The following is a 25,198-nucleotide window of genomic DNA, read 5'->3' as shown; positions in this document are numbered from 1 at the left end:
ATATTGTAGTGTTCTAAGAGAGAGAAGTAAATATCTCTTTTACATCTCAACCAAACAACAAGCATTTCTGACAGCACATCACTCACTCATTGATAATAGATTACATAATAGATTTTTGTTGTCAGGTCCCTGACCTGGGACATAAACCATTAGACTCCTGACTCAGCAGCGAGTGCTTTATTCACCAAGTCACAGCTAACACAACCATGGAGTTACTTACTTTCTCTTGTGCTACCAGCACTAGTTAGTGCCATAGAAACATACAAACAGGAGGAAGACCTCACTTCTATGAAGAAGTAACATTGTTCGAAGGAAGCTGAGTATTTATGGGAAGATGTTGGTTGGAAGAGAAGAGGGCAGGAGTCATGCTTTGATTTTTTTCTACCAAATTTCCAGCCTCTGTCGCACTGCTGAAAGATCAAAATGACACAGTAGAATCTGATAATCAAAAGCGACTTCTTAACACATTGGAACGCGTGACAAGCCGGCTGAAAAGAGCGTTGGACAGCGAACCTCTGTATCAGTTTTCCTTTGGGTCTGAGATGGCTCGGTCAAACAGCAAGACCCTGGAGAGCAACAAAGCAGCTTTATTCTGCAGACCAGGATCTGTCTTAAAGCAACGCATGTGCGGTAAGAATTTTAGGAATTTTAATTTGCAGTGAATTCGGAATGTTTTAAATTAAAAGGTGTAAATTCTCATTAAGTCTTTGTGCACTCATTGCACATTGCAAAGAGTCCAGAGAAGGTTCACAAGAAAGATTCTGAGAATGAAAGATTTCACGTATAAGGAGTGTATGATGACTCTGGGTCTGTACTCTCTGCAGTTTAGAAGACGAGGAGGGATTACGTTGAAACCAGTCAAATATTGAAAGGCCTAGACAGAGTGGATGTGGAGAGGATAAGGAGGAATTTCTTTAGCCAGGTAGTAGTGAATCTGTAGAATTCTTTGCCACAGATGGCTATGGAAGCCAAGTTACTGGGTATATTTATAGCAGAGGTTGATAGGTTCTTGATTAGTCAGGGCTTGAAAAAGGCAGAAAAAGGGAGAAGGCAGGAAAATGGGATTGAGAGGAAGAGGGAATGGCAGAGCAAATGTGATGGCCTAATTCTGTTCTTGTATCTTGTATTATCAGTGTGATTTCAAATATTTCATCTTACATGTTTCCCTCTTCCCTCTTATTCCTTTCTACTTACTTTGCCATTCATAATCCTGACAAGACACCCAACTCCTTCTAGCTTTTAAGTGACTTTCTCCTTGCATCATATCTTCCTGATGCCAGTTGTACTGTTGTGGTGAAGGTGAAGGTGTAATTGAGGTCAGCACCTCAATTACAGTGAATTGTGGAAGTGTTGTGTTAAACTTATGGATGGCATGAGCCAGAACTTCAGACTTGGGCTGTACTGTCAATGTGTAGGCCCATATGTCTAACATATGTCCTGGAGTTATTCCTGCATTGTGATTCTAAATTATTTTCATTAACATGCTCATTGGGTAGCGACAACTTTGGTAAAATGATGCTTGTGCCAAGCCCAAATAGTCCTCATGGTTTTAATCTATTCTGCAAGATTGAAGCCATCTGTTGGGAGTGTATATTCTCTTCACTAAAGGTGAAATAAATCTTCAGTGCTTCCATCAGAGTGAGTGTAGTATTTTCTACAGTATTTATAGTTTAAGCCTCAGATCAATCCCATTTGACGGTCAGCTCAATCTCCCCATGTAACCATGTAATACTCTTTCTCGTAACCTGATATCAAAATCTAGACAGAGGCACTCTCTGTAACAAATTGGATTCTCATCAGTCCACCACTGACAATAGCACTTTTAGCTATCTGAACTTGTAAATCTCTGACCAAAACTCTTCTGTCTTGCCCTTCTCTTGACCCTCTTTAAATCCTAGCTTTTTCTATGCTTTTGATATCCTCATAATACCCAAATCGATAGAAAGTTGTAAAAATAGTCAGCTCCATCTTTTGGTACTGATGTCCATACTATCCAAGACATCTTCAAGGTGGAATGCCTCAGAAAGGCGGCGTCCATTATTAGGGATCCCTGTCACCCAGGGTATGCCCTTTTCTCATCAGGCAGAGGCCTGACAACACCCACTCAGCGATTCCGAGACAGCTTCTTCCCCACTGCCATTCGATTCCTAAATGGACATTAAACCCATAAACACTACATTACTTCTTTATATCATTTCTGTTTTGCACTATTTTTAATCTAACTATTTAACATATATATATTTACTATAATTGATTTACTTAATTATTTTGTCTTTTTATATTATCATGTATTGCATTGTACTGCTGCTGCTAAGTTAACAAATTTCACGACACATGCCGGTGATAATAATTCTGATTCTGTAGATTGGTATTAGATTTTATTTAATGATCCTCCTGTGTCAAACATCGGTATGTCAGAGGTTCTATATAAATGCAGATTCCTACATACAGGACACACATAAAGATAAACTGAGAAATCATACTGCTCAAAACGATGAGCTTCTTCTCAAACCGTTTGCTACAAGAATTTATCCATTTTCCATTGGCTGCATCGTCATTAATAGAATCCCACAGTATGAGCAAACTTCTTAATTAACCATCTATGATGGGTTCCCAAATTTTTTATGTCATGGACCAATACTATTTAGCAAGGGGTCCATGGACCCAGGTTGGGAAATCCTGATCTACAAGATCTAGAAATCATTGGAAAAATAAAAGCAGTTCTGACAATGTCAGGGAAGTCACCGATTTTAAATGTTAACCGTTTCCTTTTCACAGATAGGACCTGATTTATTGATTATTCCCAGCATTTTGTTTTGGTTTCCAAATCAGATTTCCAGATTTGCAATTGTATTTTTGCTTTTAGAGATCAGAGACGATGGGCATCAATATAACTAACCCTCCCCTCTCTTCTTAGCATGAGAAGAGCCAGAGCTTTTAATGTACGTATGCTCATGGAGATTAAAGACAACATCAGAGAAATGGTCTAAATATACCCCTGCATTAAAGAGCTAATAAGAGATCCAGACATGCTTTTGTGCTATTACTTTCTGATAATTTGGTACTTTGAACTGCTTCTGCTATCCAACATTTATACCTAAGAATAATAGGAAAGGAAATTAGCACCAACACTCTGTCATGCTCCTGGACCAGAGGAGATCTATCAGAGTAGTTCATTAATTAACAGCTTCAGCTGAAGGTTCTCAAATGTCCAGTGACTGGAGTAAAGGAAGGCCTAGATTTATCTGAGTGGGGTTCATTATCCATGCTCAGTATTTGCAGTCTTGTACTTAAATGAGCAAGACCAATTAGGTCAGACTTGCCAAATTTATCTGTCCTGGCTCTGAAGTGTGTGGCCCTGATCAGTTACTTGGCCTCAAGTGATGTCAGAATCCATAACCGATCCCCCCACAACCTCATCAGGAAACCATTGACTGGCAGTAAAACATGCCTCCAGCATTTCCTTCTGTCAAAGCCAGCAAGGATTTTTAGTGCAACTGAATACGCAAGACGTTCATAAGCGTTTGTGAAAGTAACAATGTAAAAATTTTCAAAACCATTTGCTTTTTTAAAAAAAACTAAAAATGTTTAAGTAATCCATTTAATGAAAACAAAATGTAACTTATTCTTACCAATTCTCCCAAACTGGGCTCTGGTGTGGCACCAGGTAAATGCTATGTCATCCCAGCGAGACCCTGCCCCATGACAGACCATGACCGGAAAGCATTCCAAGGCTTAGCCAACGAGATTGAGACTCATTTACGTGCAAGTTCCAACCTAGTCACTGTTCACCAAAATACACTAATTTGGAAAAAGAGACAATAATATTTCAAAATAAAAATTGGTCTAATTTTGCTGCTGCTTGTGCAAAGGCAGGGGGGGTAGGGGGTGGGCTTCGGGCCTTCAATGTTTCTATCATTCATTCTGTGGGATTTCTTGTTTCATGGATGTCTGTGAAGAGAATAAATTTCAGGTTGTATACTGTCTACATTCTCATAAGGTTCATATTAAATGAATTGTTGAATCTTTATATGAAGATGCATTGTGGGCTTGTTTTTAACATAGGGGTTTACGATTCCAACCAAACCCTCTGGTTGTGAATATGATGCTACACAGGTTTCATACTGCACTCAGAATACTTCAACACTCAACTTGGCATGGAAAAAAGGGTGAAATGCAGCACTGCGCCAGATTCATTCCAGGATAAAAATGTTTCTTATATAGCATTCAAATAAATGGACTTCCTGCCGTTTGTACATTACCTTATGGTCTCTCTTTGTCCCATGCGAAATCTTGCAGTGAATTGCCCTGTGGGGACATTTTTCTCACTGGAACACAGTGATTGTGAGAGCTGCTGGATTGGGTCCTATCAGGATCTGGAAGGACAACTGGAGTGCAAGATGTGTCCCTCTGGAACCTCGACGGAGTACATGCACAGCAGGAGCACAGATGAATGCAAGGGTAAGGCACAGAGTTTACAGACACTGGCCTAAGTAAACTTTAATAAATGAAACTGAGAGTTTTGCCTGCATTGCTGGGTGGCACAGTAGATTTGTACATATTGATAATTCAGGCAAGACACCACACTGCATTTTTATAATATTGGAAGTGCCATAACTCTTAATATAGGCACAGAAGTAAAGGAAACCACATTCCTCAGTTTTGGAATGTGTTGTCACTAATGCCTGAGGGCTTGAGGACATTGTTGATGCCTGAACTGTGGGAGTGTTTGATTTCTAAACCTGGAAGTTGTCACCATGAATTGCACCAAAACCTACTAATATAAATCAGGTTTAAAAATGTTATGATGCATTGAGCTCACAATTTAGAAAGCTGTCATCAGAAATGGATTTCTGATCTCATTGTAAAACAGATTTGACTTGCCTTAAACTCCCTCCAAGTAATTAATAATTGAGTAGCTAATTTACTCCTATATTCAAGGAGTGAAAACGAACATTTGCTGAAGTATTTGGAAATAAGACTCTTATGTTTTACATTCTGCTAACCACTTTTGTTCACCTTGCTTAATCAGGTCAGTGCAAACCTGGAACGTACTCTCCGAATGGTCTGGAGACCTGTGAATCCTGCCCACTGGGAACCTATCAGCCGGATTATAATGCAAGGGGGTGTCTTCAGTGTCCAGATAAATTAACCACTGTGAAAAGAGGAGCCATTGAAGTTACTGAATGTGGAGGTAGTCTGGATAAATCTTATAGCATCATCCCTGCTTGGTAGATAGCATTCTTTCATGTTGAACCATGTTGAATTAGGCTGACTTCTCATCACAGTACCACACTGTCAGAGTTGCCATCTTTCAGTTGAGCAGACTGACTTTTCAAGTGAATGTAAGGGATCCCATAGTATTATTTCAAAGAAACACACAGAGCCATCTTCAAGACCAAGGGCAATGGTTGAATCTTAATCAGCATCACAGAAACATATTGCTTCATCCTTCATGATGTTAATGTGAGAACTTCCTGTGAACAAGTCGCCCACCATGCTTTCAGCATTAAAGCAGCGACTATGGTTCAATAGTACTTCATTGCCTCTAAGCTCATGGAAGTGCAACATTAATGTAAGAGTTATAAAGCCTAACTTAATTTAATATAGACATTCCCTTTGCTCCACCCATAATGCTCTCCCAACTTCACTACAATTTAGACTAACTTGCTGTCTCTCTTTTATGTTCCAATGAAGGGCATTTAGCCTGAAATATTGACTGGTTTCTCTTTTCACTAATATTGCCTGACCTGCTGAGTTTTTCCAGCATTTTCTGTTTTTTATTTCAGCTTTCCAGCATCTGTACTTTTTTATTTGATTGCTAAAACAATCACCACACCTGTAAAAAGGCAAATGCCAAATGTTATGAAACTGTAAGCAACACACGCAAAATGCTGTAGGAACTCAAGTCCTGTTGCAGGGTATCGGCCCAAAATATCGACTGTACTCTTTTCCATAGATGCTGCCCGGCCTGCTGAGTTCCTCCAGCATTTTGTGCATGTTACTTGGACTTCCTGCATCTGCATGTTTTCTCTTGTTTGTTATGAGAATGTTACGCTTTTATTAGTGGAGTTCAAAAGTCAAGAGGTTACGTTGCAACTTTATAGAACTCTGGTGAGGCCACACATTTTTGGTCACCCCTCTATAGAAAGGACATTGAGGCTTTGGAAAGGGTGAAGCAGAGGTTTACCAGATTCTGCCTGGTTTGGAAGGCATGTGCCTCATGTGTACTGTGAGAGGCTGGGCAAACCCGGGTTGTTTTATCTAGAGCGGCAGAGGCTGAGGGGAGATCTGATAGAGGTTTATAAGATTATGAGAGGCAGGGATAGAGTTAAAAGGGAGTATCTTTTTCCCAGGCTAAAAATGCCTAGTACCAGAGGACGTGTATTGTAATTGAGAGGGGGTAGGTCAAGGGAAAGTGAGGAGTATGTTTTTTACTCAGAGTGGTGGATGCTTGGAGTGAGCTGCCTGGTATGCTGGTAGAGGCAAATACATTAGAGGCTTTTAAGAGACATTTAGATACACACATGGTTAAGAGGAAGCTGAAAGGATCTGGACATTATGTAGGTAGGAGGGATTCATTTTTGTTTTTTTTTATTTGTTTAGCTACTTCGGTGCACTATTGTGAGCTGAAGGGTCTATTCCTGGGCTGTTCTGCTCTATGTTTTATGTTCTAATTTAAAGATGTCTAAATTCAGCTTGCAGGAAGGGTATAGAACAACAAAATCGTCAGTTAACCAAGCAGCCACTTTGTTTCAATGGCATGTAATTTTAAGTGCAATTTGTGACTTGCATATTTCCTATTGTCTTGTTGATGCACAATAAATAACAGTTACACAATATGAGGAGCTTTCCATCTTCAATGGCCCAGGGATCCCATCATCAAGGTCACTATCCAGACAAAATCTGAACATGAATCTCAAATAAGATGAAAATTTGATAACTAGGTGTATTGTCTATCTGTATAATTATAGTTTCAGAACTGGGTCTGCCATGTGCTATGGTTTTGTTACACTGTTAGAACTGTGAAGTAATAATTATTTATGCCAAGGCCCCAAGTTCTTAAATTACATCCTTACCTTTCCATAAGACCACGATATAGGAGTAGAATTAGGCCATTTGGCCCATCGAGTAAGCCCCCTTGTTTCATGCATTTCCCTCTCAGCCGTAATCTCCTGCCTTCTCCCCATACCCATTCATGCCCTGACTAATCAACCTCAACCTTAAAATATATCCAATAACTTGACCTCCAAAGCCCTCTGTGCCAATAAATTCCACAAATTCTCTACTCTTTGGCTGAAGAATATCCTCTTCATCTCCGTTCAAAATGGTTGTCCCTCTATTCTGAGGCTGTGCCCTCTGATCCCCCACAATAGGAAACAACTTCTCCATTTCAACTCCATCAAGGCCTTTCAACATTCGATAGATTTCATTGAGATCCCTCCTCATTCTTCTGAATTCCAGTGAGTACAGGCCCAGAGCCTTCAGTCAGACCTCATATGGTAACACTCCTATTCCCAGATTCATTCCCATGAACCTCCTCTGAACCCTCTCTAATATCAGCACATTCAATCTTAGACAAGGGGCCCAAAGCTGCTCACTGTATTCCAAGTGAGGCCTTACCCATGCCTTATAAAGCCTCATCATTACATCCTTGCCTTTACATTCTAGTCCTCTCAAAATGAATGCACTTACCTCCTCTCCACTGACTCAAACTATAGATTAACCTATAGGAAATCTTGCATGAGGACTCACAAGTCCCTTTACACCTAAGATTTCAGAATTTTCTCTCCATTCAATAAATAGTCTACATTTTTATTTCTTCTATTGAAGTGCATGATCATACACTTCTGAACGCTGGATTCTGTTTGTCACTTCTTTGCCCATTCTCTTAATCTGTCCATGTCCTTCTACAGACTCCCTGCTTCCTCAATACTACCCTCCTATCTTCGTATCATCTGCAAACCTGGCCACAAAGCTATCAATTCCATCATCAAAATCATTGACATATCATGTAAAAAGAAGCAGTCCCAACACAGACCCACTAACAGCCGGCCACTAATTTTGGTTCTGTTATTTGCCCTCTCAGCTCATATGTTGGCTTTGACTTCTCTTGTCAGCCATCGTTGCATCATACTTCTTCTTTGTCATGTATCCATCCTGCGCCTTTCGAATTGCTCCCAGAAATTCTAGCCATTGCTGCTCTGCTGTCGTCCCTACTAGAGTCCCCTCCCAATCAACTTTGGCCTGTTCCTCTCTCATGCCTCTGTAATTCCCTTTACTCCACAGTAATACTGACACATCTGACTTTAGCTTCTCCTTCTCAAATTGCAGGGTGAATTCTATTGTATTATGATCTCTGTCTTCTAAGGATTGCTTTTCCTTAAGCTCTTTAATCAGTTCTGGTTCATTGCACACCAACCAATCCAGAACAGCTGATACCCTAGTGGGCTTAATCATGAGCTGCTCCAAAAAGCCATATTGCAGGCATTCTACAAGATCCCCCTCTTGGGATCCAGCACCAACCTGATTTTCCCAGTTTAACTGCATGATGAATTGCTCTTTTGACATGCCTTTTCTGTCTCCTTTTATAATTTGTAACCCATATCTTTGCTACTATTCAGAAGTCTGTAATTAACTCCCATCCTGGTCTTTTTTATCCGTGCAGTTTCTTAGCTCTACCCCTTCCAATACTATGTCACCACTTTCTAAGGATATGATTTCATTTTTTATTGACAGAGTCACCCCACTCCCTTTGCCTATCTGCCTGTCCTTCTGATGCAATGTGCATCCTTGGATGTTGCGTTCCCAGATATAATCTTTCAGCCATGACTCAGGGATGCCCACAGCGTCATACCTGCCAATCTCTAACAGTGCTGCAAGTTCATCTACCTTATTCTGTAAACTGCACACATTCAAATATATCACCTTCAGTCTTGTTTTCACTCTTTTCGATCTTGTCTACATTTACATTGCAACTCATCCAGTTGACTGCAAATTTACTCCATCATCAGCCTCTCCTAGCTATCAGTCTCACTACACACTGCCCCCCATTTGTAAACCAAGTACACCATCCTCAGCCCCACCTCTCCAGTTCTCACCCTCCTCCCCCGCCAAATTAGTTTAAACCCTCACAAACAGCTCTAGCAAACAGGCCTACAAGGATATTAAACCCCCTGCGGTTCAGGTGTAACCCATCCTTTTTGAACAAGTCATACCTTCCCCAGAACCAATCATGATGATCCATAAATCTGAACCCCTGCCCCCTGCACCTGTTCCTCAGCCATGCATTCATCTGCCAAATCACCCGATTCTTACCCTCACTGGCACATGGTATAAGCAGCAATCCAAAAATAACTACCCTGGCAGTCCTGCTTTTCAGCTTTCAACTTAGCTCCCAAAAATCTCCCTTCAGGATCTCCTCACCTTTCCTACCTATGTCATTAGTGCCAAGCCTTCTGGCTGCTCACCTCCCCCCCCCCACCCTTAGACTGCCACAAATCTGGTCCGAGATATTGCTGACCCTGACACCTGGGAGACAACATACCATCTGGATGATCCTATCAGGTCCGCAGAACCTCACCTCTATTCCTCTAACTATGGAATCGCCTAATACAAATGCAGTCCTCTTTACTTCTGTTTCTTCTGAGCTATATCTCCAGACTCAGTGCCAGAGACCTGGTTGCTTCAGTTCCCCCTCACCCCCAGTGATCGTCCTCCTCAAATACATCCATAACTGTATGCTTATTACTGAGGAGAACAGCCACAGGGGTACTCTGCACCGGCTGCTCATTTCCCTTCCTTCTCCTGACAATCACCCTGTTACCTGCCTCCTGCAACCTGCAGCTCCTATCTATCATTTCCTCAGTCTCCTGTATGAGCAGGATGTCATCGAGCTGCAGCTCCAGTTCCTTAACATGTTCTCTGAGGAGCTGTAGCTCAGTGCACCAGGTGCAGATGTTGTTACCTGGGAGGCTGCAAGTCTCCCAGAATTACCACATCTTATACAAAGAACGCAACACCACTCCTGGAGTTTTTCTCACTGCTCTTACAGAAGAAGAAGAAACTTAGCTGATACTTACCTCACCCAAGCCTGACCTTGCCTATGCCTGATGAGCCAAAATCTCCCCACTCTAATACGGGTCCTCTCCAACAATGACCGCTCCACCTCCCAGCCTTACTTTTATTTGCCCCTGCTAATGAATCCCATTCAGTGATTGGCCGCAGTTCGGACTCCAAAAACTACCACGAAGTTCTGTTCTGTTAATGTTCAACCATAGACTTCTCTTCTTCTCACGCCCCCATTCACTGGTTGGCCATTCTCTCCTTCCTAAAAACTACCTCTTTTAAGATGTCAAATTTTGTTTGATTTTTCTGCTTGAGATATGCAGTTATGTCAAAGCGCTGAATACATACATCTCACTATATTTGCCTTGAGATTCTAGAATTAAATGTTACATTATGTTCTTATTTTCCTGGTAATATAGTAATATTACTTGATGCTTGGAAAACAGAATGAGCTCTGGGCCTAAAACGCAGCCTACAGTTTAGTTTCTGAGAATGCAAACTGATACATGATAGGCCTTCACAAGATAAAGAATTGCATGTCTGTAGCAGTTATCACAACATTTGGACTCCCCAAGCTCTATGCAGTTGCTGACAAGTTTTTGAAGCATAGTCACCATTGTAATGGAGAAAATACTGTTACAAATGTTGCACAACAGACTCCCAGAAAGGAAAATATGATAACGTGCAAATAAAATCTTGCTGATTGTGATATTAATACTGGACCAGACTTCAGGAAGATCTCTCCTGCTTCAGAGCAGTTTATGGGAAGAACGTATTACACTTACATGAGACACCAAATGATTCAAAACCTCATCTGAAAGATGGCACTGACAACGCATAGGACACGGAACAGTATAGTAAAGGGGCAAGCCCTTCTGCCCATCATGTCTGTGCCAGCTGTGATGCTGGCCTCATCTGTCTGCATAATGTTTATATCCCTCTACTCCCTGCCTGCTGATGTGTCTGCCTGAATGCCTCTTTAACATCACTACAGTACAGATAATGAGGCACTCCCTCATTACTGCACCAACATGTCAAGTGGAGTGGAATTCAGGACGACCCAACCCAGTGATGAGAGTGTTGTTTAACCTGTAACATCTGAAGAATAGTAAAAGTACAAGAAAAGGAAACAAAAGCTCTGGTTTTTGTGTAATACTGTGATTGAATTAAGTTTTAAAACCTTGCCTTTTCCCATGTGTATAGTGCCGTGTGCTGCAGGTCACATTTCCCGCTCTGGCATAATGCCATGCTACCCTTGTCCCAGGGATTACTATCAACCCAGCTCAGGGAAGTCGTTCTGTCTGGCCTGTCCATTCTACGGAACAACCACGATCACTGGGGCAACCTCCCGAAGTGACTGTTCTGGTAAGGAAAAACTAACAACGACTTCGTTAAATGGCAATAACAGACATCTAAGATATCCAGAAAGCAAATACAAAATAACAACAATTTTTGCTTCACAAGGTTTCAATTCGGTGCATATACCAGAAACTGCCAGCTTACTGATACCAACACCTCTGGAGAAGAGATCAAGATCACGAGCAAATCAGGTAAAATTTAATGAAGAATACTTATACTTGAATCACTTTATAAATGTGGTACGTAGCACATGATGCAGCCTGAAAATGATAGAGGCATTAGCTTCATCCAATCCCAAAGAGAAAGGAAAGGAGAATATTCTTTCTGAGAGATGGACAACAGAAGTCTTTACACGGTGAGTCTTTAAGTTCTGGAATGTACTGTCTGAAAGTGTGATGAATGCAGGTCTTTCCATAACTTTAAGCAATATATAGCAAAAGTACTTGAAGGTAAAAGATTGGCAGGGTTCTACGCTAAGAGTAGGAGAACATGATCAACTCAACTTTTCTACAAAGCTCTATAAAACTCTGATTAGGCCACACTTGGAGTACTGTGTCCAGTTCTGGTTGCCTCACTATAGGAAGAATGTGGAAGCATTGGAAAGGGTACAGAGGAGATTATTTCAGGATGCTGCCTGGTTTAGAGAGTATGCATTATGATCAGAGATTAAGGGAGCTAGGGCTCTCTTTGGAGAGAAGGAGGATGAGAGGAGACATGATAGAGGTATACAAGATATTAAGAGGAATAGACGGAGTGGACAGCCAGCGCCTCTTCCCCAGGGCACCACTGCTCAGTACAAGAGGACATGGCTTTAAGGTAAGGGTGGGGAAAGTTCAAGGGGGATATTAGAGGAAGGTTTTTTACTCAGAGAGTGGTTGGTGCGTGGAATGCACTGCCTGAGTCTGTGGTGAAGGCAGATACACTAGTGAAGTTTAAGAGACTAACAGACAGGTATATGGAGGAATTTAAGGTGGGGGGGATATATGGGAGGCAGGGTTTAAGGGTTGGCACAACATCATGGGTCAAAGGGCCTGCACCATTCTATGTTCTATGTTCTACAAGGAACTGGCAAGCACTCGTGATGTCCTTCTCAATTCTGAAAATACTTTCTCTCCATCCCTAAAATTGATCTTAAGAATACACCCAAGCGTTATTTGAATTTCCTGCATAAATACACCCTTACGGCATCACCACACAATGGTATAATTTACTCTACTGGTTCTCTTTCACCATTCAATACAGGGCATGGCAAGTTCCTACCAGAAAGTGCTACAGCTTGTTTCAGAATATAATTTTAATTCTACAATGCTTGTGTTGGTTACATTCATCACAGCCTCAAAGTTCTACGTTTATATTGCACCTACCAAAACGCTAGCACGTTCCTAAGCACTACAACCACACAAGGCAGGAACTGTGCACAAGGCTCCTTCACAAAAAGTAACACAGTAATTCCCCGATAACCGGGTTGATTGAGCAACAAATAGAACATAGAACAATACAGCCCAGGAACAGGCCATTCGGCCCACAATGTTGTGCTAAACCAGCCAAAAAGCAAATCAAAAGCACCCAAACACTAATCCCTCCTACCCACACAATGTCCATATCCCTCCCTCTTTCTCACATTCGTGTGCCAATCCAAGCATCTCTTAAAAGCCTCAAGTATATTTGCTTCTACCACCATACCAGGCAGCGCATTCCAGGCATCCACCACTCTCTGAGTAAAAAACTGATATGGAAATTGCAGTGACCTCTTTGACCTTGAAAGACAGAAGGGCCCTCAGTTTAATCTCTTTCCTTAAGAGCATCTGCTTCTGCAAATGCAGCGCTCCCTCACTTTGCATCTGAAGTGTCAACTTGTACTTCAGACTCAGGTTCCAGGAGTGGATATTAGACTATAATCTTTAGATATTGCATAGCCACCATATCATTTATGATGCCATGCATCCAACTGTTATTTTTGAGGACCTATAATAAAAAATGTAGAAACGACTGTTTTCCTTATGAAACTAGAAGCGTGATATTGTCAAATTCAGCCATTGGTTAACATTGATAAGGCCCTTAAAAGCTACAAGCCACAGTGCTGCAACAGTTACTGCTGCTGTCTCACAGCTTCGAGGCTTCACCCCGACATGGGCTCTCCTTGACCTGTTTGTTGCTAAATTTTCTACTGTTAATTGCCCTTCTGTGTAGGTTAACGGAAAAATGGATTGTAGGGAGCAGATGAGCATGTTTAAGAGAAAATAAGGTGCAAAGAAGTTAGGAGAGGGGGAGGTTGGACCGATAGGATTGCTCCCCCACAAGCCAGCATGCAGTAAATGGACCAAAGGCCATCTACTGTGTTGTTATATGAAAAATATTGAAAACCCCATTTCTGGTGATCTGGGATAATTATTTTTTTTCCTCTTTTATACGAAGGAGTTCAATGATTGCTTCCTGCAGCCATGTCAACATAATGGAAGTTGTGAAAGTATCGGGTCTGGATATGCTTGTGTGTGTCAGCCGGGATTTACAGGTGGGTGTAATATTTGCACACTCCATTCAAACACACACCACAGCAGCAGCATTTCATTCATGCCCTGTGTTCTGTATTAGGTACCAACTGTGAAACAAATATCAACGAGTGTGCCTCAGACCCCTGCCAGAACAATGCAGCCTGCCAGGATGGGATTGGAAAATTTGTGTGTTTGTGTCAGCCTGGTTTTATGGGTGAGTTACTTCTCAAGAATAACTTCTGCTGGCCTAATTAGAAACAGCAGATTCCCTCCGTCACGTGTTTTTGGATTTTTTTCCACTAATTGCATCTGGAACTTTTTAAATGACAATTGATCACCAGGATTGCAGCATTCGTCATGCATGAATGAATAAGCAAGTCCAGTGGCGTCTTACCAAAACAAAAGTTTACTTAAGTAATCTCCAGGCAAGGAGTTAATTAACTCGAAAGAATCTCAGCAATTGGGGAAGCCCGTAAAGCATTCCATACACCCGTCCACCACTTCACAGAAGAGTTTTTTTATACTTTTGATTCTCCATTTGTTCAATCATTTTTAACATTTCTGTAAAAGATGTATTTTTTTTCTCAAAAGAAATGTTCTAGGAACTTATCTCAAAAGAAAATTCCCTCCATATTCTGTGTAATAAATCATGACTCCCCACCACTGAGAAAGAAACAGGCTTTTACTCGCTTCACTCTCTGATGGCCCCACTGTCACTATCAGAATAGCATAAGCGATTAAAAATTTTAAGCCTTATTAAGTAAGGGGTGACTGAATCTTTAAAATCATAGTAGCCTATAATTATTGCCAAACAACCTCTTTAGTTCTGAAAGGCTGTGTAGAGCATCATTCCCTCTATTCCATGATAATTTTTAAAGCATTAGAATACATTAAAAGTATTTTTGATGCCTCATCTTCATTTATTTGACATGAATATCCTGAGCTGTGTTTCACTTTGTGTCAAGTATTAAGTATAATCTTTATTTCTTGTTTCTTGCTGAGGATTGTTCATTTGATAGGTTGTTTGACCTACCGGTTAACTTTCTTCTTAGCTGTTTAAGAATCCACCTTAAATAGTGATATTGGAATAGAGGAAATTGGCTTCACATATTCCATTAAGTCTCGGCTTTCTTTGAAATCAATTGCAAATCCAAAAGTCCAGGCCAAAAGCTTGTGTTGGTGTCTTCCAGGCCAATTGTGTGAAGAGGATCTGAATGAATGCAGCTCCCAACCTTGCCTTAATGAAGGAAAATGCATTGATGGGATTAATGCTTATTACTGCAAGTGCACTCACGAGTTCAAAGGTAAAGTCATTGTCGCTCCACTGCATCCTTCAGAAAGAAACTCAATGAGGAAACAATCTACAGTCTTTGTTTTATTAATTTATTCAAGGACTGCCCAGTTTTCTAGAATTCTGTCATCAATATTGCTCAGGAAATTTCAAAAGCACCAATTAAGGTGCATTCATGCAATGATTGGATAGCATGTATAGCTGAGGCATACGGATTCAATCCAGTTGGTTCCTACAGGATCTTAGGCTCCACATTGACTTTTCTGCCAACCATCAGAACCATGAGTAATATCACTGACAAATGTCATGAAATTTGTTGCTTTGCAGCAGCAGTATAGTGCAATATATAAAAACACCATAAGTTACAATAAGACATACGTATATAAAAAATAAGTTAAATAAATATACTTAAATATAATTCTATTCATTCCTCCTTTATATTTTTATTTAGTTATTATTTAAATGCATCTCAGTTATTTATCCCAGCTACTTCCTATGTCACTGAGTTCCACACTTTCCCCATTTCCCGAACAAGGAAGTTTATCCTGTTGGATTATCTTGTGTTTAGAGCCTCTAGTTTGAACTCAGTTTGAAATCCTTCCTCTGTGTTATCCAACAAAAGTCCTTGGCATTTTGACAAAGAAAGACACACAATGGTTTAACTGTATGACTTCTCAATTCCAATTTCAACCTTGTAAATATAGTTTGTGTCAATAGAACAAAGAAATAGAACATAGAATAAAGAAATCTACAGCACATTACAGGCCCTTCAGCCCACAATGTTTTGCTGACCATGTCACCTGCTTTAGAAATTGCCTAGAATTTCCCTACTGCATAGCCTTCTATTTTTCTAAGCTCCATGTACCTATCTAGTAGTAGACTCTCAAAGTCCGAAGAAGAGGAATGTGTTGCGCAGTCAACGTCTGTGGCTACGCATATGACTTCTGAAGCTGAAGTCCGAAGCACAGATACAGTCACAGTTGGGGCAAGGAGCACCGCCTGTTGGGGCAGGAGCTGACGCCATTCTGTGTCCTTCTTGACTCGCCTTGAAGCGCTGCATGCGCCAGTTGGCTTGGAAGTTGTTTACTGCCTTGAAGCATAGATTGCGCCACTTGGACCGATCAGCAACAGTGTGTTCCTATCAGATTACCTATCTAAGAGTCTCATAAAAGACCCTATTGTATCTGCCTCTACCACCGTTGCTGGCAGTGTATTCGATACACTCACCACTCTCTGTGTGAAAAACTTACCTCAGACCTGCCTGTACCCTGTACCTGCCTCCAAGCACCTTAAAACTATGACCCCTCATGTTAGCCATTTCAGCTGTAGGAAAGGGCCTCTGGCTATCCACACAATCAATGCCTCTCATCTGATAATCTGATACCTTTCTGATGTAGCAGCCTCACCCATACAAGTTGTTGTGTGGATAAGAAAACTGCAAGCCTTTTTCCCTCTCAATGGTTATATAATAGAATCCCTGCACTCATTATAATTACATGATGGTATATTTTTACTTCACAACTATTCCAGTTATTCCCAGACAGTTAATTATCATAGAAACTGAATGTAATATATCCAATATACATGGAGCTAGAATTATTGAAATGTAATTGAAAATCAATCTGGTTCCCTCTTATCTTTCAGGATAACCTGAAATCCTTAGCCTACACAGGACTGCAGCCTTACGTTACCTGTCTGACTCTTAATTGCCCCCCGGGCCTGCCTCCTTCTCAGCAGCAAATAGACATGAGCAAATTCACCCATATATTGTAAAAGAAAATCAAAAGGCTTGGTTAGCAAGATGGGATTATATGCTGACAAACTGATCATGAATGAACAAAAAGAAATGCTGAAAGAAAGACAGTAACACCTTTTATGCCCTCTCAAAATATGCCACAATGGTTCATAATAAATAACTTTTGGAAGTGCACTCGCTGTTCCAAAAACCACTTCTCCCTACGACAAACCTCCATCAGAGGATCGTGTTAACAACTAGCTTAATCAGTTTTACTAATGTTGTTTAAGGGATGAATATTGTTCAACATACCAGGAATACTAGTGTTCAAAAAATGATGATGGTTCAAATATGATATCCCCTCATCCTTCATTGCTCAATGGAGTCTGAAGGATAAGGGGGTCTCTCATTAAAGCCTACCGAATGCCAGATGGGGAGAATGCGATGAGAATGTTTCCATTTGTAGGTGAGTGAAGGGTCTGAAGGCACAGCCTCAGAATAAAGGGACCATCATCTAAAACTGGGATGAGCAGAAATTTCTTCATCTACAGGATGGTGAATCTAAGGAATTCTTTACAACAGAGGGCTGGGGAGGCCAAGGCATATTGTCTGTTTAAGGCAGAAATTGATAGGTTCTTGATTGGCAAGGGGGTTAAAGGTTACAGAGAGAAGGCAGGATGAATAGGGTTGGAAAAAAAAACAGCCATGATTAAATAGTGGAGCAGACTTAATGGGTTGAATGCCCTAATACCACTCCTGTATCTCTCATCTCATGGACGTACTTCATCACTTTACTTCAAAATAATACCCTGAGGTCCTTCATGAAATCCTTATAAGAATTTCAATTTAGTGTTTTGCCTGGGAAAAAAATGATATCTTTGACAGTGAAGTATTTCCTTAATCAGCTGAGATTTTTGTGCTCCAGTCTCAGCAGTGGGATTTTAACCTACAGCTTCCTGACTCAGATTTAAGATTGCAGCCCTGTAAACCACATCCATGAATTTGGAATACGATGATACTATAGAAATGACAAATAAACTCTTCTCGGGCTTCAAGCCGGGTACAGGTATTGATTATAAACGACGTTTCGATAACAAACTCTGCCATCTTCACCAGGGATGATGCCTGGGCTCATCTAGTCCAGTGGTATTTATACCCTTATCGTCCCTCCCTTCTGATTGATTAGTCCTCAACCAATCAGGTTTCCGTTGTCCTACATTGTTTCCAATCGAGTTCCAATTCTTACTCAGAAACTGTGGAAATCTAGGAAAGATAGGCAGTAGGGATGGATTCTGTCTCGTTAGGTCTCCTGGTTTTTCCTCTGGCCCTTTTAAGGGATTGATAGATTTCCTTCACCTTGTTCCCTATATATCCACGGTTTCTGGAAGGGTCACCAGGATCCTGTAGAAGTATTGGATTAATGCCATCCACAAAACTGTAAGGAAGCTCTAATCACAGCTTATGTGGGTCAAAGATGACCTGGGACTCACAGTGGCTGCGTTTAAAGGATTCCCTGTGAATGTGGAGCAGTGTATATCGGCCAGATGGAACACATAGTGGAAACCTGCATCAAAGAGGTGTATCTGTTTGGGTTTCCCGGAAAATCCGTGATAGCAGAGCTTTGCATTCACAATGGCCATGGGATTGACTTTGACAGCACAAAACTACTGTGCAGCACCAACGGCTTTTGGGACCACCTGGTAAAGGAAGCCATTGAAATAAAACTAGAGGAAAAGAATTTTAACTAGGACAAAGTCTCAGTCTAAGTAAGAATTAGAATTCGATTGTAAACAAGGTGGGGCAGCAGAAACCTGATTGGATGAGTTCTAACCAATCAGGAGGGACAGACAAACAGGGGTATAAATACCACCAGACTAGACATGCCCACACATCATCCCTGATGAAGGTGGCAGAGCTTGTCATCGAATCGTCGGTTATAGTCGATACTTGTACCGGGCTGGAAGCCCAAGAAGAGTTTATTTCTCATTTATGCCAGGAAAGCACTAGTTCATTTTTCAGTATAGAAATGATTTCTAGGCTCAATCCTGAGAGATACCCTCTACTTCTGATTTTGTAAATTGCACCTTTGTTGTACTTGTTTAACTATTTACTTTCTTCCCCACCCTTCCCAGGAGCCCGTTGTGAACTGGATATTGATGAATGCCTTTCGAAACCATGCTTCCACAATGGGGCATGCCACAATTTGATTGGCGGATTTCACTGTGTGTGCCAGGCCGGTTTCCTAGGTGACACATGTGAAATTAACATCAATGAATGCACCAGTTTGCCTTGTCTGAATGGAGGATCATGCATTGATGGCATCAATGGCTTCAGGTGAGATTCTCTGCCTCACATGTTGAGCTGAGGCAGATTAAGAGGGTTAGCAGCTGGGATGCTGAAGATTTTTTTTGTCCATGAGCATAGACAATGGAACAGGAATAGCTTATAAACTCATTTCTTCCTGATCTTTCTCTCCCATTACAAAGAAAGCATGGCATTGAGATGAAAGGAAAGGTTAAAGAGCAAAATAGTTCATAGAGCACGTAAGTGTATGACAAACATGATTGATAAATATGGCTTTAGCTCTATCAGTGCTGAGTGCAGTTTAAGGATGTCTTTGTTTCTGTTTTTAGATTTTAAAGAACAATGCTGATAGTTTTTTAAATTATTTCTTTACATAGATGTCAATGTCCTGTAGGCTACGGTGGCTTGCTCTGTGAAACAGACGTGGATGAATGCAAATCTAATCCATGCTTGAACCAGGGTGTGTGTACCGACACGCTAGGCTCATACATCTGCAAATGTCCGCCCGGCTTCAATGGGACCCGATGCGAAATGGGTAAGTTTTAACCACAATCCATCATAGTATCCAGCCAAAGCTCAATCCAAGCTAGCATCATGCATGAGCTGTTCAATGCTATGATGCAGAGAGATCATGATGGCTTTAACTTGGATCACGAGTGCAGAGTGCACAATATTGAATAGACTGTCCGTCCAACATTGCCCCCTCACTCATTTTCAATTATTTCATGCTGATATTTCATTACCCTCTTCATGTAACTTTCAAAATAAGAACAGGGTAATAGAGATTTATGACATGGATTGAGGCCATTCTGCCCTTTGTGCCTGCTGGTCCAGAAGGCATCAAACAGCCTGATACCACTTCCCAAACATTGGCCTGTATCCTTGCCAAACATAGCACAGGTAGTACCCGTCCAGGCCCTGTTTAAGGATGATGAGGGTTTGTGTCTTCACAACCCTTTCAAGCAGTGTTTCAGATAACTACCACCCTTTACCTTCTCATCCTTGTATCAGTTACTTGTATCTAGTTATTGATGCATTCAATCTAGAGTTGTGCTCAGTTCTAACACAGGCTTCTTTGCTAAAGCTTTTGGGGGAAGCAGCCCATAGCAAATTATTCCCATTTTCAGAGTTCCCAAAAACACAAGGAATAATTGTTTGAAAATGCCTTTTCAAAAGCCCTAAAAAGGAGCCCCTCAGTTTTAATTCAATTGAGTTGATGTAATTCTACATTTGAGATATCATCTGCACCACCTTTGTTTCCTCATTACATGTTCTGAGCTAATTCTGTCCTCTTTCTGTAGAGATGTCCTCCAACTTTAACCTGGATTTTGACGTTTCGGGGATCTATGGCTATGTTCTATTAGATAATGGCTTACCAACACTCAGTGCACTTACCTGTGCTTTCTGGATGAAATCTTCGGATACCACAAACTATGGGACTCCAATTTCCTATGCCTTGAATACTGACTGTGACAATGCATTCCTGCTAACAGATTACAATGGGTAAATTCAATTACATTAATATCTAATTGCAATTCTTGGTATCATTCACCTAATCGAGGGTGTTTTTAAGGGCCCTGTGATGTATCAGTATTTATCTCAAAAACTTGTCCTTTGGAATAAATCCTTCCACAGATGCAAACTTACTACTTCAAAATGCAACCCTTGCACAAGCTTTAACTGAGATGAGGAGCCATAAATAATAAATTATTCTCATTTAATGATAATGGTCAGCAGTGATCACATGACATGACTACTAACCGTTCAAAAAGATGTACCAATAGATGTATTTACTCATAGGAAGACAAATGCAGTTACCGGAAATACAGAGGCTAAAACAGTAAAGCTCACTATAAGAATTATAGAAGAACACAACACAGAAACAGGCCTTTCAGCCCATCTAATCCATGCTGAACTGTTACTTCTCCTAGTCCCAATAACCACACCTGGACCATAACCCTTCCACCCCTCCATCTATGTACTTACCCAAACATCTCTCAAATCCACATCCACCCTTCCGCTGGCTACTTATTCACACTTGCACCTGAGTGAAGAAGGTATCCCGCAGGTTCCCCTAAAATATTTCACCTTTCAACCTTAACCTATGATTGCTAGATCTAGTTTCACCAAACTTCTAAAGAAAAAGCCTGTTTACATTTATCTTATCTATGGCCCTCATAATTCTGCATGCCTCTATCAAATCTCCCCTCAATCTCCTGCACTCCAGGTAAAAAGCCCCTCACCTACTCAACCTTTCCTTATAAATCAGGTTCTCAAGTCCCAGCAACATTCTTGTAAATTTTCTCTGTACTCGTTCAATCTTATTGATATCTTTCCTATAGGTAGGTGACCAAAACTGCACACAATGCTCCCAATTTGGTCTCACCAAAGTCTTATATAACTTCAACATAACATCCCAACTCTATACTCAATACTCTGATTTACAAAAGCCGATGTGCCAAAAGTTCTCTTTTTGACCCTGCTTACCTGTAATGCCACTTTCAATGAACTATGGATCTGAATTCCCAGATCTCTCTGTTCTAGTGCATTTGTCAGTGCCCTATCGTTTACCGTATAAATCTTACCTACGTTTGTCCTCGCAAACTGCACCACCTCACACTTGTCTGCATTAAATTCCATCTGCCATTTTTTTAGCTGGTAAAGATGCCTCTGCAAGCTTTGATAACCTTTCTGACAATCCATTACACTCACATTTTGGTGTCACCTGTTGATCCAGTTTGCCAGACTGATGACATAAATGACAAACAGCAATGGACTCAGCGCCGATCTCTGTGAATTGCCACTAGTCACCAGCTTGGAGTCAGAGAGACAACCATCTGCTGCCAGTCTGGTTTCTCTCCTGAAGCCAATTTACTACCTCTTCCTGAATGCGAAGCAACTGGATCTTCATGGCCAGCTCCCACACAGGATTTGGTCACAGGCCTTGTTAATGTCCATGCAGGCAATGTCCATGGCCTTTCGTTCATCAATTTATAAGGGTAGCGTCCTCAAAAAACTCTATACGATTGGTTAGGCATGACCTACCATGCACAAAGCCATGTTGACTATCCCTAATCAGGCCCAGTCTATCAGAATAATATTTTATCCTGTCCTTTAGGATACCTTCTAATAATTGAGATATAGACTAATTAACTATTAAAAAACTATTGACTTCAGACTCACCAGCCTATAATTTACGGCTTGTTCTTAGAGCCTTTCTTGAACATCCTAAGAATTTGATTTTAAGACCTTTATAATCTCAATAAATTATTTATTTCTAATCCTGAATCTCTAACATCATATATGTTCAGTCTAAAAACATTATATAAAGCATAAAATAATCTTAGTTTTAGTTTTAAAATTGTGTTATTGTGTTCTTGAAACTCCATTTATTTTCATTAAAATTGTATTTTTCCATACTGATAAGATATTTTAAAGTTACAAAGCCATATTTAATTATTTAAAATAGAACACTGAATGACTACTGACAGACATTATTGCTACTAGATAATCTCTTGAATGAAGTAATTATCCACTTTAAAGATTTTTCAGAAGCTGCGATTGTGACTAACTGCTGAAAGCAAAATTGTATGACATGTGAATATCATATAAGGATCAGAACACACATTATTTTCCTTTCTCACCAGAAAGCAGCTATGACATCATTGCTAATGTAGAAAACCGACAGCACAATACAGGCCCTTCGGACCACAAAGTTGTGCCGAACAATATGCAACAAACAATTAAATTAGCTTAGTAATTACACTCTTATATTGCTTAATAGCTTATAGAAACATTTGAAATATTAAAGAATCGATGTGCATTGGGTAGGGAGTTCCTGTATTTTTGACCTTGTGATTATTCCGTCAATCTCTTGGTGTATCTTGTAGATGGTAAAAGGCTTTTGGAAAGTTAGGGCACTAGACACAGTATATCCAGCCTCTGAGCTGCTTCTACTATTTTTGTTGTGTTTATGTGACTTGGGTATAAATTACAGGTGATTAGACTTACTCTTCTTGGAGATGTTGTGAATATTATATGCCACTTACCTGCCCTTGTCTGACATGCACAGCTTGACGGCAATCTGAGATGTTGTGAATGGAACTAAAAATTGTGCAGATGTCCCTACTTCTGATCGTGTAATAGAGAGAAAGTTATACTGTGGTGAAATAGCTGGAGATTGTTGTGCTTAGAAACCCCCCGCAATATTATATTGATTGACTTCCCAAATTGATTTATGGACTCATTTCAAGTAATTTATCCATGGCATTTGTTTCAAGGATTAGCTATTCTGACATATTGATGATATATATGATACAGTTCCAAGGGTTTAGATGGGGCAGAGTTTGTTAAGTGTGTCCAGGATGGATTCCTGTCACAGTATGTTGACAGGCCGACTAGGGGGAATGCCATACTAGATCTAGTATTAAGTAACGAACGGGGTCAGGTCACAGGTCTGTCAGTGGGTGAGCATCTGGGGGACAGTGATCACTGCTCCCCGACCTTTAGCATCATCATGGAAAAGGATAGAATCAGAGAGGACAGGAAAATTTTTAATTGGAGAAGGGCAAATTATGAGGCTATAAGGCTAGAACTTGCGGGTGTGAATTGGGATGATGTTTTTGCAGGGAAGTGTACTATGGACATGTGGTTGATGTTTAAGGATCTCTTGCAGGGCGTTAGGGATAAATTTGTCTCAGTAAGGAAGATAAAGAATGGTAGGGTGAAGGAACCATGGGTGACAAGTGAAGTGGAAAATCTAGTCAGGTGGAAGAAGGCAGCATACACGAGGTTTAGGAAGCAAGGACCAGATGGGTCCATTGAGGAATATAGGGTAGCAAGAAAGGACCTTAAGAAGGGGATGAGAAGAGCAAGAAGGAGGCATGAGAAGGCCTTGGTGAGTAGGGTAAAGGAAAACCCCAAGGCATTCTTCAATTATGTGAAGAACAAAAGGATGACAGGAGTGAAGGTAGGACCGATTAGAGATAAAAGTGGGAAGATGCGCCCGGAGGCTGTGGAAGTGAGCGAGGTCCTCAATGATTACTTCTCTTCGGTATTCACCACTGAGAGGGAACTTGATGATGGTGAGGACAATATGAGTGAGGTTGATGTTCTGGAGCATGTTGATATTAAGGGAGAGGAGGCATTGGAGTTGTTAAAATAAATTAGGACGGATAAGTCCCCAGGGCCTGATGGAATATTCCCCAGGCTGCTCCATGAGGCAAGGGAAGAGATTGCTGAAACCCTGGCTAGGACCTTTATGTCCTCGTTGTCCATGGGAATGGTACTGGAGGATTGGAGGGAGGCGAATGTTGTCCCCTTGTTCAAAAAAGGTAGTAGGGATAGTCCAGGTAATTATAGACCAGTGAGCCTTACGTCTGTGGTGGGAAAGCTGTTGGAAAAGATTCTTAGAGGTAGGATCTATGGGCATTTAGAGAATCATGGTCTGATCAGGAACAGTCAGCATGGCTTTGTGAAGGGAAGATCGTGTCTAATAAGCCTGATAGAGTTCTTTGAGGAGGTGACCAGGCATATAGATGAGGGTAGTGCAGTGGATGTGATCTACATGGATTTTAGTTAGGCATTTGACAAGGTTCCACATGGTAGGCTTATTCAGAAAGTCAAAAGGCAAGGGATCCAGGGAAGTTTGGCCAGGTGGATTCAGAATTGGCTTGCCTGCAGAAGGCAGAGGGTTGTGGTGGAAGGAGTACATTCAGATTGAAGGGTTGTGACTAGTGGTGTCCCACAAGGATCTGTTCTGGGACCTCTACATCTCGTGATTTTTATTAACGACCTGGATGTGGGGGTAGAAGGGAAGTTTGGCAAGTTTGCAGATGACACAAAGGTTGGTGGTGTTGTAGATAGTATAGAGGATTGTCAAAGATTGCAGAGAGACATTGATAGGATGCAGAAGTGGGCTGAGAAGTGGCAGATGGAGTTCAACCCGGA

General features: G+C 40.9%; 1 protein-coding gene across 1 annotated transcript in view; it reads left to right on the top strand.

Annotated features, from left to right (window-relative positions):
- Positions 1-25,198, top strand: part of svep1 (sushi, von Willebrand factor type A, EGF and pentraxin domain containing 1) — a 259,210-nt gene that overhangs the window by 145,971 nt on the left and 88,041 nt on the right. Inside the window, exons 16-26 of the mRNA XM_059974816.1 lie at positions 397-630; positions 4,300-4,461; positions 5,033-5,194; positions 11,272-11,433; positions 11,533-11,618; positions 13,843-13,939; positions 14,020-14,133; positions 15,110-15,223; positions 19,078-19,279; positions 19,627-19,784; positions 20,551-20,752. Of these exons, the coding sequence (XP_059830799.1) occupies positions 397-630; positions 4,300-4,461; positions 5,033-5,194; positions 11,272-11,433; positions 11,533-11,618; positions 13,843-13,939; positions 14,020-14,133; positions 15,110-15,223; positions 19,078-19,279; positions 19,627-19,784; positions 20,551-20,752 (1,693 nt within the window). The remainder of the gene's footprint in view (positions 1-396; positions 631-4,299; positions 4,462-5,032; positions 5,195-11,271; positions 11,434-11,532; positions 11,619-13,842; positions 13,940-14,019; positions 14,134-15,109; positions 15,224-19,077; positions 19,280-19,626; positions 19,785-20,550; positions 20,753-25,198) is intronic.

This window comes from Hypanus sabinus, chromosome 7, assembly GCF_030144855.1.
Source record: "Hypanus sabinus isolate sHypSab1 chromosome 7, sHypSab1.hap1, whole genome shotgun sequence".
NCBI classification, from domain to species: domain Eukaryota; kingdom Metazoa; phylum Chordata; class Chondrichthyes; order Myliobatiformes; family Dasyatidae; genus Hypanus; species Hypanus sabinus.
The sequence above is the reverse complement of the archived record's forward strand: the minus strand, read 5'-3'. Positions and strand labels throughout refer to the sequence as shown.